Source organism: Daldinia vernicosa (genome assembly GCF_022497035.1).
Source record: "Daldinia vernicosa strain CBS 139.73 unplaced genomic scaffold F5Y00scaffold_17, whole genome shotgun sequence".
Classification (NCBI taxonomy): Eukaryota; Fungi; Ascomycota; class Sordariomycetes; order Xylariales; family Hypoxylaceae; genus Daldinia; species Daldinia vernicosa.
Window position 1 is genome coordinate 417486 of NW_025953933.1, and position 13542 is coordinate 431027.

The 13542-nt window shown below is 46.3% G+C and overlaps 3 protein-coding genes across 3 annotated transcripts; all 3 read right to left on the reverse strand.

The window, feature by feature from the left end:
* Positions 1 to 340: 340 nt before the first annotated feature.
* F5Y00DRAFT_47275 (uncharacterized protein) lies at positions 341 to 1352 on the reverse strand. The gene has a single exon (XM_048013706.1). It carries the CDS (start codon positions 1170 to 1172, stop codon positions 567 to 569), a length of 606 nt encoding a protein of 201 aa, XP_047865912.1. The 5' UTR covers positions 1173 to 1352; the 3' UTR covers positions 341 to 566.
* On the reverse strand, positions 1353 to 4430 carry F5Y00DRAFT_268753 (P-loop containing nucleoside triphosphate hydrolase protein). Its single transcript, XM_048012314.1, has 2 exons — positions 2100 to 4430; positions 1353 to 2006 (listed from the first exon to the last, which is right to left on the reverse strand). The coding sequence occupies exons 1-2, from the start codon at positions 4149 to 4151 to the stop codon at positions 1776 to 1778; spliced, it is 2283 nt and encodes a 760-aa protein (XP_047865913.1). The 5' UTR covers positions 4152 to 4430; the 3' UTR covers positions 1353 to 1775.
* A 3523-nt stretch (positions 4431 to 7953) lies between these two features.
* Positions 7954 to 10978, reverse strand: F5Y00DRAFT_47362 (uncharacterized protein). Its single transcript, XM_048013707.1, has 3 exons — positions 10316 to 10978; positions 8419 to 10253; positions 7954 to 8352 (listed from the first exon to the last, which is right to left on the reverse strand). The coding sequence occupies exons 1-2, from the start codon at positions 10779 to 10781 to the stop codon at positions 8521 to 8523; spliced, it is 2199 nt and encodes a 732-aa protein (XP_047865914.1). The 5' UTR covers positions 10782 to 10978; the 3' UTR covers positions 7954 to 8352; positions 8419 to 8520.
* Positions 10979 to 13542: the final 2564 nt, after the last annotated feature.

Genomic DNA, 13542 nt, shown 5'->3' on the forward strand with positions numbered 1-13542 from the left:
TTATCGTCAATACAGCCAATGACATTCCGACCAGAGCCAAAGGTCGGCTTAACAGAACAAAATGCTGCGTCGTTCGCCGACTACCCAACGAGGTAACCATCTTGATAGCTTTCATTTAATAGCCCTGCCTATACACTATATAGATGCCCGTCGAACTCCCATGTTTCCGTTTAGTGCTCCTAATATAGATTCTACTTAGCTTCCCTACACTGGAATGCTCCTTTCACGGTTGCAATAATCTATATGCTCGTCCCTCCGGACCCTCGATCAGCGTCCCACGAGAAGGGCTCTATCTCAATCTCAGGCTCACGCATCATCGCACACTCCAGCCACTTCGCGTAGTCCTCGAACCCGCCGATACTCCCAGTAACCCTTGCACGACGCACGCCCCGTACGTCTTCGAACCGGCGTAACGCGTCCGGACCCGAGCCGCGCCACACTATTTAGACAAGAGTCAGAACCAATAGCTAGGTAATTCAGTACACGGCTTCCAAATAGAAAATAAGGCGTTTAAACTCCCGAGGCAAACGAACAAGGGAGGAAAATAGCGGAGAGGAGGGTTCAGGCTACGTACCGGCTTGCCACGCGTCGAGAATAACCTCCTCCTTGTTACTCAGTTGCATCGCCGCCTGCGCGCGATCATATCCCGGCTCCGCGTCCAGCCGCACGCACACGTAAAAACGGGTTATAAGGCCGGCGAGGTGCGCTGAGAGCACGGGGCTGTAGGCGCGGCGCAGCCGGGGAAGTGTCGTTAACAATGTGTTGTGCGCTAGGAAAGTATTGCGTCGATATAGAACAGGCAGTGCCTCGGCGTGCAGCTGCCGGTTCGCGCGCAGGATTGCCGGGTGCAGCGGCGACGGCGTCCGGTGTTGCCCGCACTGGTAGTATGTCTTCTGCGAAGGAGGAGGGGCGTCTGGTGGTAGAACTAGCAGGTGCTTGAAGATCTCGAGACGGATCTCTATGGGGAGGGCTAGGAAGGGGCTAGGAGCCTTCTCCTCGTCTTCCTCGTGCTTGTTCTCTGATACCGCATACTCTCTGACTTCGGGTGACGGTGTAATGGACGAGATAAAGTTGCCCGGCTTCCCCGGTCTAGTATCTCCTTTTAAATGGTCCAGCGGCCAACAAGGCCCATCCGATGTGCTCATCAAGTCCATGATACTTATTAGTGACATAGATATGTGCACGTTGAAGAGAGAGGATTGAAGTTATGATGGCAGTCGTTGCTACTCTAGCCCTCAGTGTCCCAAATTATACTATAATCAGAAAATGAAGACACGGTATTATAAAGAGTCTAGGAACCCACGCGATACCGACATACTGAACGATATTGGACGGGTCGTAACCTACGTTATCTCTTTATTCTTCGTGGCGCTGGTGCTGACTGAGTATCTAGGGTAGATATGGAAATAAGAGGGGAAGATCGTTGCTGCATATGGCCCGATGCAGCCTCCCCTACGTCTTCAACCTTTACTTATATAGTACCCATTTACGTGATGTGGCAGCTTGGCAGCTGAGATAAGAAAGTACATGACCTACAGCCTATGAAGTTCCTGAATAAAAAAAAGAAACATAACATAGTGTATTCGTAAGGAGAAAGGAAACCAACAAAGGCAAGAAAAATACGCATATATCAGTTTAGATCCAGATTCCGGGGATAATCCTCTTCTCCATCTTGCAGCCAGCCAATAACTTGCCTTACGAGGTACCCTTAGAAACTGACGGATCATTACCCCTTTCAAACTTCGACCCTTAACCCCTCATCTACCGCGACGTAGTTATATCCTCCGTTCAGTCCTTTTTATGTAGTCGTCAAACTTGCTAGTAGTGTCGATGATAAACTTGATCTTCGCATAATCAAGTTTGCAATTCTCTGGGTTTCGCTGCTGTTTTCTTTCCCATCGGGTATACCGTCGTGCATTCGAGATGGCATTTCGGATCTCTTTTCCGTTCATCTCAAACTGGACCAAGTCCTTTATGTGATCTTTTAGATCAGCAGCATCAATCTCCTATTCCACGATATAATTAGCAAAGTTCCCAAAATAAATTCAGCGGTCATAAGAATAACATCTCGCCCGTAGTCATTGTGCTGGGTAACCAACCTCTCCTTCTAAATCCTGTAAGCGTGAGATGAAATTTTCCCAGATCTTGAAGCGTTCGTAAAAGGTCAGGTCGTTGTAGTGGATAGCCAGTTGTATACGTGACTTGAACGCTTCGTCGAAGGTACTGACTCGATTGCTCGTCAAAATTAATATCCCCTCATAATATTCGAGTACTCGGAGGAACACAGATACCAGTGCATTTCTATGGAGATCCTGGGGACTGCGCTGTTCAAGAAATACGTCGGCTTCGTCGAGTAGGACAACACACCCCCAGGTCTTTCCAAGGTGCAAAACGGACTCAAGATAGTTCTCAACAGCTTCCGGCTCCGTTCCTATGTCACCACAAGTGACGGGATAGAGTGGCTTCCGGGAAATCTCGGCCACGCTCTCGGCGGTCAGAGTCTTTCCCGTGCCGGGACCTCCATGAAGCAACATGATCAAGCCATTCCCTTTGCCACTTATGAGATCTGTTGACTTCTTAGGTTCGATCTGGTCGCTGACGAGGGCTCGAATCAATTTCTTGGTATTCTCTTCGAGAACTAGCCTCTCAAATGCCGCCTCATTCCATACTACTTCGCCCAGATTATCGACCTTTAGATCCACCCATTTCTTTTTCTTAAGGTTAAAGCCCTTGATGGTGGCAGGTAACAAATACAGGAACTCGGAGGAAGGTAACTCGTCTCGCTTTATCGCCTCGGGACCTAGGTCATCCGTCCCCGAGCAGTCTGAAGATATCCACCGGGAAGTATCGCGTTTCGTATCTTGTTTGTGTAACTCACGATATACCATCATGTCGATCATGCACCTTTCATCTTCCGGGTAGTGTGATCGTCGATTTACATCTTCATGGTATGATACCAGCTGCTTCGTACGACACTTCCAAATCCATTCCCCTCTGCGTCGCAGTTTGGCTGCCAGGTTTTCGTTCACACAACTCAAAGGGCAGATGCTCAAGCTATCGATTACCAATTCCGAATCATAGCTTTCATCTATTTTCCATATTAAATTGGTCGTCTTGCGTGAAAATGCGCCATCAAAGTCCCAGTGGCGAGCCTTGATCGTGTATCGTATCTTGAGTACCTTCTTTCCCAATGCTACCCCTTTTTCGTCTTCGATTGGTTTTTCAGTAACCCAAGAAGTACATAGGAGGCCCCTTGCTTCATCATCTTCCTTTTGCACGACCACGTCACCAGGTTTGAAGAGGTACTTAAAGTATTGTTTCGTGATTCTGCCGTTGCCAATTATTTTCTCGGCGTCATTATATTCATATCCATAATAAGGCATAATATAGGCAAGTAATGACTCGAATTGTTGCTTCTGTGAGTGATCTAGTGACTCGAGGAATTGATCCATGGCTTTTCTTGTGGCGTGATAAAAGGCGGGATATGGAGCTAGAAGCTTGGTCAGGTCACCAGCATCAGCAGAATGGCGACCTGGAGCATCTGATCTCCCTATATCGTCCGTTGTATCTGCAACGAAGCCATAGAACCCCATGAATTTCGTAACAGCCGTAGTTAGATCCGTAGTAGTTGTCTCTATTGTCTCTGAGTTGTGTTTTGGTACGGATAGGGTATGATCGAACCCCTTTTTTCTCGAGACGGGGACAGAAAAGTCTCTGTACACAATGAAGCAAATCTCCGGGCTCTTTTCAAGATGCGATTGCATGTCGTGTATTGGAAATTTGCCCGCCAAGGCCTCGCCCTCTATCCACCGTGGTCCGTCAAGATACATCCGCGTATGACTTCCTTCGGTCCCCACACGGTACACTATCTGAAATCTAGGCTGTGGCAATTGGAACACCCCGGTTGTGCGGGAGCAATTGCTTAGCATTGGATCCTGAACAGAGGCTGCTTCTGAATTGGCAGACCAAAGATCATATTTGTCGTGATTTTCAGGTACCGGTATTCGGTCGTCGGGCACGCGAGCCATCATTAGTCTTTTTTTGTTCTGCTCCTCGAGCATACGCATTTGCATCTCATAATCCTCCATCGCGGCGTTTTTCCTCTTACCGGGTCCGGCTCTTTCGGAATTGGTAGCCTTGGTTTGTTTCATACCTACTATTATGGCTTGACGTATCTTCCTAGTCTATAAGCACTTCTCCCTTGCTGTTGGGTTGTATGGCCTGTAATATTTGAGCTGTGCGTTGGAACTCGCTATCGTGGGTTTGGTTGATAGAAATGGTATTGAGTATATGGTCACCTTTTAGTTCTTTAATATTGTCACTATCCCCGGCTTTATAATATTTTTCCACACCAGAATAGTTGATCCATGAATGAGCTGAGAGTATTTCTTTTCAAGAAAAATTATGTTGAAATGGTGCCTATATGCTCCTGAATTGTTTTATGTACTTATCAAGCACAGAAGAGATAATACACCCCCCTTTTCAACTCAGCCCCCTGCCCGATGATACCCTTACAGATACCTAATGTTACACAAATGTGACGTTAAAACACCTCGCCAAGGAAAGCATCAACTGAGGTTAAATTAGGTATTCGTATTTTATTCTCCGTCTTTAAACAAGCATTTTGATTACTTCTAATGGCGACTCTTAGCTATTGGTATACTACTGTGCCTGAAGCAGAAGTGTTAAATATCGTATTTAAATGTTTAAAAGGCTTGAGTACTATCTTGCTGTATTTTTTAGTATAGTTCAGGATGTCTTCAAAAAAGCACTGGACGTATTCTCGGGGGAGTTATCGATCAGACTAAATGAGAATGGGTTATCAACACGAATCATGGCAACCTTGAGTCCGTCTTTGAAACAGTCTTGGACGCCCGAGGCCAGTATGAAAAGCGCAAAGGCGACTCAAGAGTCCGAGAGGCGCTTGTTAAGCTATCGGAGACGATATATTGTTATAGCAGTGTCATAGATGTAGTAGTCTCATCTCATCCCGGTAGGTAGTACTACCTCCTTCAATTGATAACAGTCCCTTACGCCATATAGAATACGCGGCCTTAGCTTGGGGCGCCATGAGGTTTCTATTTACTGTGAGTGTTTAAGATCAACCTCCTTGTCATACCAGGGCGTGTCATTCAGAATATGCAGACGATTACAAATCATCAAAAAATTATACACAAGCTTGCTACTGGGCTGAGTGAGATTGCCAGCATCTTACCACGCGCAGAAGTCATCATAAAGCTCTATCACACACCACAGTTTAGGCATGTCATCGTGTCTATTTACGCTCACATCTTGAAGTTCCTTGTACGAACGCTTAGATGGCACCAAGAGAGCAAGATAGTGAGGGTGAGTGTGCAAAGCAGGCTCGGGTACCTGTGAGAACACCATACCAAGAGACATCGGATCCCATTCAGGGCCGCTTAGAACTAGGTCGATTACCCGTGGGGAAACAGGTCCGTCCCCGCCAGAGGCGATTACCGCAGCGAAAGCGGCGAAGCTAGGTTGTTAGGCGCTACCCAGTTCAAATATATCTTATATACCTACCTTCTTCTCAGGTACGCACAAGAATATTGGCTTGGCTTTACGGCCGATATTTATCGACTATAGTTCTTCGAAGACTACCAAGACGCCGGGAACGAAACCTGGGGATATATTACTAGCTTGCTCACAATACGAGGGTTTAATGAATCTATAAATTCGGACTAAAGTACTATTTCTTACCAGTTCATATCTATACCTACCTAAAATATAAATCAATCATATACACAAACCACTGTGTTCAAGTTATCTATTTGATAAGTTAGATACCTCATATACAAGATTAGCTTGAGCGTATCAATAGACGCTACGAAGGCAAGCGGGCAGAAACTAACGTAGTTTTATCTCAGAAACCTCCCCCTTGATTCATTTATAGGTGGTAAGGGTAATAATCAGAGAAAAGCTTGACCTTAGAAATCGAACCCACGGCTTTGTCCAGAACCATTGGTCCTCTTGCCGTCTTGCACATGGATTCGAATCTAGAATCTACGAAAAGACCCCGAGAGGCCTTTCTACATCCGTCATACCTCTGGCCACTAGATAGACCAATAACCACCACTTTGACTAGGGAATCATAGATTGAGAAGTGATGGAAGGTAATTACCTACCTACTCATCTATATTGGTAATAAGCGGTCCATCCTAGGGAAGGATTTATGCTAGGATGTGGTATGCAGAGAGAAAGCCCCCTTACATGAGCCCCAGTCACCATTACTAGATTCATAGGTACCTACCTAGGCTTCGCAGTTCCGAACGACGCATACATATATCAAGCATCAGGAGTTCCTCTTCGATTTGACGTACGGATGAACTACGAAGTATGCTTACAGGTGAGACAGGCGGCGGGGAAGGATGGGAGGAGGGATGTTAGGTATAGGTCCCACTCACACCCGTACTTCCGACTACCCCGTGACGGTGTTGTTAGTCCCGACGACACACTCATATATCAACATGTGTAAGCATTTACTTATACCTCCACTTACTTACACTTCGCCTCTCTCAGAGTTATACGATTAATAAGTATGATTTGTAGTGAGTACCTACCTATCTACCTACATAAACCAGGTAGTCTCAGTCTCGTTGATAAGATCAAGAATACCTAGGATCGAGAAGCCCGTGCTCTGTAGCAACCCGCCCCTCGCGTAACCGTCCAGTTCGTCAGCTTCGTGGTTTATTACATGACCTCTTTTATGCCTACATAACTATCTCGTAATACATAGAGGTACAATACCTACCTCCACCTGACTAGGGATAGACCTACCCAAGTTAGGTACGATGTAGGCAGCACAAGAACACGACAGCGCTTGTATCCGCAAACGCCGCGGGGTTGGGGACCTAGACACTTATAGCACCAACGCATTAATATTGAAAATATTATCAATAAGTTTATTCTTTCAATATTAATGCGTTAGTGCTATAAGTGTCTAAGTCCCCAACCCCGCGAGTAGACATACAGACAAGTATGTAGTAAATAGGCTGACCCTCTCGTCCATTTCGCGCAGCCCCATAATCCAGCGCAAGCGACCAGCGCATCAAGCGCGCGTGTCATTCACGCCTAGTGTATGTAGAAGCAAGCATCCGTTCACCATGGTCATGGTCATGGTCATGGTCATGTTCCAAGGTTGCAATTATGTACAAAAAGAAAAACGGGGTTAGTTACCAAGTACAAAACTTACATACGTATACGTATACCAGGGCTAAGATACTTGATTGGCTGCTAGAGCTTCTTGGCGGTGGAAAGTTGCTCAAAGTGGTAATTAACTATTTCTGGTTAGGATTAGGAAACGTCGAGCGATGCCGATTGGTCGAATTGGTTGGTTCGGCAACTCAAAGTTCCAATAGCTAAGAGAGAAAAAAAAGGCTTCAGCTCCCCTTTTTTTTTTTGGTTGACGATGACTCACCGGCTGACCCACGGGTAGACTTCGATCATTCAGCAATTAATGTACGCTTGACCTGCCTCACATCAGCAAACAGGGGGGAGGGGAAAATCCTGATTCGGTACCTCAAGCTAATGTCAAACAAGTGGCTGTTGTGTGACGGACGAGCGGGAACGGGGAATAGGAGGTACCTTAGGTAGGTGTAGGTAATCTCGTCTTGTTCTTTTCTTTCTTTGATCCACGATCTACACTTCACAAGTCTCGGCAGTCAGTAACTCAGTGTCATCTTGCACGAAGACGAAGATGAAAAACAAACTTGCACTCAACAATGGTCATCAAAAAAGCTTTCTTTTTTTTCTTCTTTTGTTCCGACTCGAAGCTTATTTGAAATTTCAATACTATCTGCGAGGTTGGGTTCTCTCAAAGTTCTCTAGCAAACTGCTTTTTTTTTGTACTCGAAGTTCTTTGATACTCGATTGCGCAACACCTTTTCAGGCTCAGATAGGTAAAGAAATTATAATGCCAGTGCGCTTCTCGTACCTACTAGGTCGAATGACAAACGGCGCCCGCTTTTCGACGGTTGCCAAATATCGTTCGGCGGGTTCGCGGGCACGATATCGTTGATCGTTATAAAATCAAGTAAAGACAAAAATACTCCAGTATGATACGGTCGGCTCGAGAAGTCGCACGTTGTGCCGACATTGCCTTATTCCTCGAGTCGCCCGTCTTGATCCCGTGGGTGCGGCTGTAACCGCCACTGCCTAGCCATTATTTGCTCTTCAACACCACTATGATATTATCCCCCCCGAACACCATTACAAAGAATAACGCACCTCCCTTGTTCATTCGTACACAAACAAACAACTACCCACCTTACCAGTTCCGATATGCTGTGGTCCTGGAAATGCATGCATTGTGAAAATAGCTTTTCGCCCGGGCTTTGGCCATCGTCAGGGTTCTTCTATAACTATGTGACTTCCAAATATGGATGTGGTATCACGAACCGTCGAACCTCTCCCGATGTAGAACAAAGGAAATAGTTGGATATTGTCACAAAGGTTGCTTGTAGTGGACCTCGCAATAAGTTTTAGCTTAGTGAATGGCTCCTAATTCAAGATGCCCTCCCACATTCCTGGTCCGCCGGGGCCGCCGACTGCAGGGTGTATCGAGGGAATGAACGTCCGAGCATCATATGAGAAACACATCCGCTTTCTGCCTCCATTCGATTTCGATAGAACTGGCGTCCGTTGATTCTCTAGATCCGCCTGCGGGAGACCGCGAACCGTTACATCCGAGCGTTCCTTTTCGTAGCACTGGCTACTTAGCATTTCACGCACATTCTCCTGGAGCGAATTATCGATTGATAACGGTCGCTTCTCACCCTGCTTGGGAGAAGAACGAGGCTGTGGGCGGCAGCCTTGAGGCTGGTTCTGAAGCTGTTGTAGAACCCGAGCAGCATTCGCAGTTTCGTCCAATTCACATCCTCTGGCCAATGGAGTCTCCAATGAACTCTCCATTTGCATCTGTCCTACCAAATCTTTACTGACCGGGCCGGTGTAAGATTCGGGAGAGGATGTAATGCAATTCTCTTCGTAGTCTTCTGGCACCGAAGCGATGACTGGTCTTAAGCTATACCTTTCACTGCACAACTTCGCATATCGGTATCGCGCCTGAACATCCAATTTGGTGGACGGCGCGCTAGCCAAGGACGAAGCTGATGAGATCGAGGATGAGCGAGACGTTCGTGACGAGTCAGAGATCATCGATTCCGGCGAAGACGCCGTTGAAGTAGAATTAGCAAGCGAGGAGCGACGTGTGGAAACGTAACTTAGAGGTGAGGAGCTTAAAGACCCAGGCCACCTATCCCACCTATCCAAGTTTTGCAATGCAGTTACATTCGCAGCTTGCGCCATAGCAAAACCCATTGAGCCTTTGCTACTAAAGAGACCAGTGGCAGCACTCGCAGCACTCGCAGCAGGAGTGCTAAACCCGATGGGTTGTGGTGTTAGACGGGGAGTGGGAAGTAGACCTAGAGCTGGAGCGAGACGACCCGGAGTAGGTACGGTAGCCGGTGCAGGCTCCATGACGAATGGAATATCAAGAGCCTTTAGCGTAGATGGGTCAAATGGAATATCAAGAGCCTTTAGCGTAGATGGGTCACTCATCATGTAGGAGATTGCTCTGCCTACTCTGGCGCGAAGACTCGCCGCTCCAGGCACGAGTGGCGTCAAGTCTGGAGACTTCATAACTAAAGGACATAGCGGGATAAGATCTTCGATATTACCCAATCCCGGTTCGAGACTAAGGATCAAGTTCTTCCAGTCTTGGTTCTGTTGTTCTGAGTTCTGAGAACAAACAGACCCGGATGGAGGTTGCGGTGGCGTGTATCTTAGTACGATTTCAGTCCAACGTTTGAAAACATCATCGGTGATGTGGAGCTTCCACTTCACGGCGATTAAAAATGCCATCTCGTTTTGGTTGATCTCTTGCGTCGCAAGCCCCGAAATTTTGCTCCAAGCACGTGCTGAATAATTTCGGTCTTGTAGATATTTGGAGGCAAGAATCAGAGCAGCAAGAAACATCCGGCGACCACACTGCAGTACCCGGTTCGCATGAACATCGTCCGGCTGCTCCATTGTAAAATCGTGCTTAGGAACATGGGGCTTAATCAGTATTAAATAGTACAGCGCAACTTGCAACGTAGAATAGCTCGTACGAGAGCGGCGCAACGTTTCTTGGATAAAAGTCCGTAGCGGCAGAACGGCCTTGTTGCCGAGTTCCTGCCGGTGGAAAACGGAAGACAGTGGCCAAATTGCTTCAACAATCTGGGTCGATGAATCTAAAGTTGGGGGTGTTGAGCGCGAGAATATGGGTTTGGGGGGACATATCGTTACTGCTTACCGACGAGGCTATCGACAAAATTGACCTTCCGATCGCTTTGGCGAATCAAAGATGGAGGGCATCCGGTTCTGGACGTCGCACTGCCACTGGTGCGGCGCGGGTTCTGCCGTAGCTCTTGTGGAACTTCGGTTTGTTGCGAATATCCTCTGATATAGTCTCTGAAATAGTCATAGTCTTTGAAATAGTCGGTAGGTAAAATCCGAATCTGTTTACATAAATGATCAGGTAAACTCCGAATCAGTTTACATAAATGATCAGATTGAGACGGCTTAGATCGCCGACTATAACCGTATGATTCGCATCGTTCTGACGGGTCAGAAGTACATATGGAGATGGAGGTGTCGTCAGAGGCTTGGGATGAAGCTTCAGACCAGACCGAGGCTGAGGACGAGGAGGCGGAGGAGGATATTGAGGAATTATAGGTGATAAAATCCAGCGAATCATGTTTGCTGCACTGCACCAGCATCTTGGAGAACGTAAGAGGTTTAAGGTCTTCGAGACTAAAAACTTCCAGTCGCCCGTTTTAAGCAAAGTCAACCGATTGGATCGTTATACCGAGAAACAGATTGTGAAATCTTATCGAATACGTGGCTTCAAAACAACATATATATTATTATGAAGCTACCGAAGAGTCGAAAAAGAAGGGAGGTTTCTAGACGTGAGTGCTAGTAACCAAAGTTTCACGAACGATCAAACCGGAAGACTGAGCGAGACGGACGACTGGAGTAGAGGAAATGGCTATCGCAAGCTGCATGGTGTGGTTGTTTGTTTCTACTAAGGAAACAAAGGTTTCGCGGTAGTGACAGTAGTCGCACCGGCTAGATCTGCATCGAGCTGAGCGCGCCTACCGAACTGAAGGTATCACAAGAGAAAGAAGAGATGACTAGTCCGTATTATAGTAAGTGAAGGTTGTTGCAGGTTGTCGCGGCGCGTCGAGTCGAGAACTAAGACGTGTATTGTATGTATCGTATGTATGTACGTATGTATAAATGGATATGTAGATAGGCAGGCAGACAGGTAGGCAGATAGGTAGATATCGTATGTATTAATCGAGTATTGGAGTCGGCGCGATTCGAATATATCTGAAGTGACGTCGGATTGGTTATAATTGGGGACTGGAAGTCTTGCTGAAGTTCTATGAGATGAATTATGCAAGGTACAACATAGGCTGCTGCAGCAACCACTGATCTGATCTGCTAACCAACGAAGTGAGTGCGCATATGCGGGCTGGTAATTTCCTGAGATCGGACGTAAAAACAGGACGATCCCAACGGTCTTTTTTAAAGTAAGGTTAAATCAGAGGCGAACCAGGCGACAACGTATGAATCAAGAGTGAGCGGAGAGGGTCGATGAGTCGCGTGTTTCGAACCCAAGCGTAAAAAGATGAGATGAAGGCGAAAAAGCGGCAGGGTAAGTTAAAAGTTAAAGTCTAAAGTGGCCTTTGGGTACCTATGCGATGACTCTTTTACAGGTGTGAGGTGGCGAAGACTCCGATCATTACCGCTATGTGGGCTGTTGTAGTACAGGTGGTCTTTGCTTGAACCTTTTAGGGGGTGGTAGGTGCTTAGGCCCTGAGGTGCTGAGGTGCCGAAAGAGAAAGCCCCGGACCCGCTAAGATAAGCTAGGATGGCTGGATGGCTTAGGTGCTGGGTGGCTAGACTGTGCCGGGCTAACGCAGGCGCCGAATATAGACTGGTATAAATGGGTCTCCCCCCGAGTGACTCCCAACCTTGAACTAGCACGTTGCAAGAATGACGGTCACACGCGTGGAAGCCTGGGAATGGGTCCAGATCCAGAGATGCAGTGGCGATTGACCAAAGAACAAAGGATGGATTTTTTGATTTTTTTTCGAACAAAAAGATAACTGTACAATTAGGTAGGTAACTGAGTCGAAAATGATGCAAACGGCGTATCCTTTGACTGAGCAATGGTGGCGCGTTTGGTCTATAATGAGGAAGGAATAATAGTAATAATACTTGTCGTAAGACTGCTAACTTGCCTTAGAGCATAAACTGTTTTTTTGGTATTTGAATCGCTTCGTTCAATATCTTCTTTTTCTAAAGGTGTCTAGTATATAGACTCCCTTTTTTTATTCTTCTTTTCTTTTCTTTTTTTGGATTGGAATCTTTCTGATAGCAAGAGTAGCAAGAGTAGTTTAGCGTCACCCTCCGCTCGGGTTGGTGGTAGCTCCTCTTGGGTTGGTGGTAGCTCCTCTTGCGGTTGATTGAGAGTATTAAGAGTGAGTAGCAGAGTAGCAAGAGTAGCAAGAGTAGCAAGAGTGCAAATTAATGCCACTAGGAATCGAGAAAGAGACGAATAGAGAGAGGAGAGGTCCTTAGAAGAGGGGAGAGGTCGTCAGAGCAACGGAAGTAGATAAATTCGAATAATAAAATAAAAATAAATAAGTAGCAAGAGACTATTTAGTTGAATATCGCTCTTTTACAATGATATTCGAGAGCAGACTTTCAAGGAAGTCGCCTTGTCGTCGTCTAAATCTTCAATTCGAACATTGCGGCGGCCTTGTTCGATAGGAAAGAGAAGAGAAACTGGAAAAAGCAGCCGACGGCACCGACGAGTTTTGAATAACAGCAACGCAAAATCTATTCGGCAGTACTTTTTGGGGGGGGGTTAAGCTTGCTTAGGATACCTTTAGCAATACCTTTAGTAATGTACGGAATACATAATCGTATGTAGACCACGAAGCAAATCCTAGCCCAGGCCAATTACATAGTATACAACTGGCCCCTCTTTTTAGAATAATGAAGAGCCATTCAGTGACGAGGCTGGGGGTGTTTCGCCTTTCGAGGGCACCCTCTATGTACATATGCACCTGTAGCCAGTACATCTAGTACATCATGTACAAAACTTTCCAGTGAAAATACCACCCTAAATCGGGAATAGTGGCTTTTTGTTGGCAGGATTGGCCTTCTTCTTATTGGGTCAATAAATAATACGTAACGCTGTGATTGGTGTTTACATATACCATGGACAATTTTGATCCCTGTCCGCTGCGTACATAATAATGTGCTGTTTATACCCACATGTACTGATATACACTTCCTAAAGTTCGAAAGTTCCTGAAAGTCAGGCACATCTAAGGCTTCTCGAATGTATCTCTTTAACTGTTTATTGGCGCTACGGTTTATAGGCGCTACGGCAACGCCTACAACTTTATAGTACTATGTAAGCTTGGAAGTTGGTCGTAGTAGGCCGCTAAGGTGAAAAGG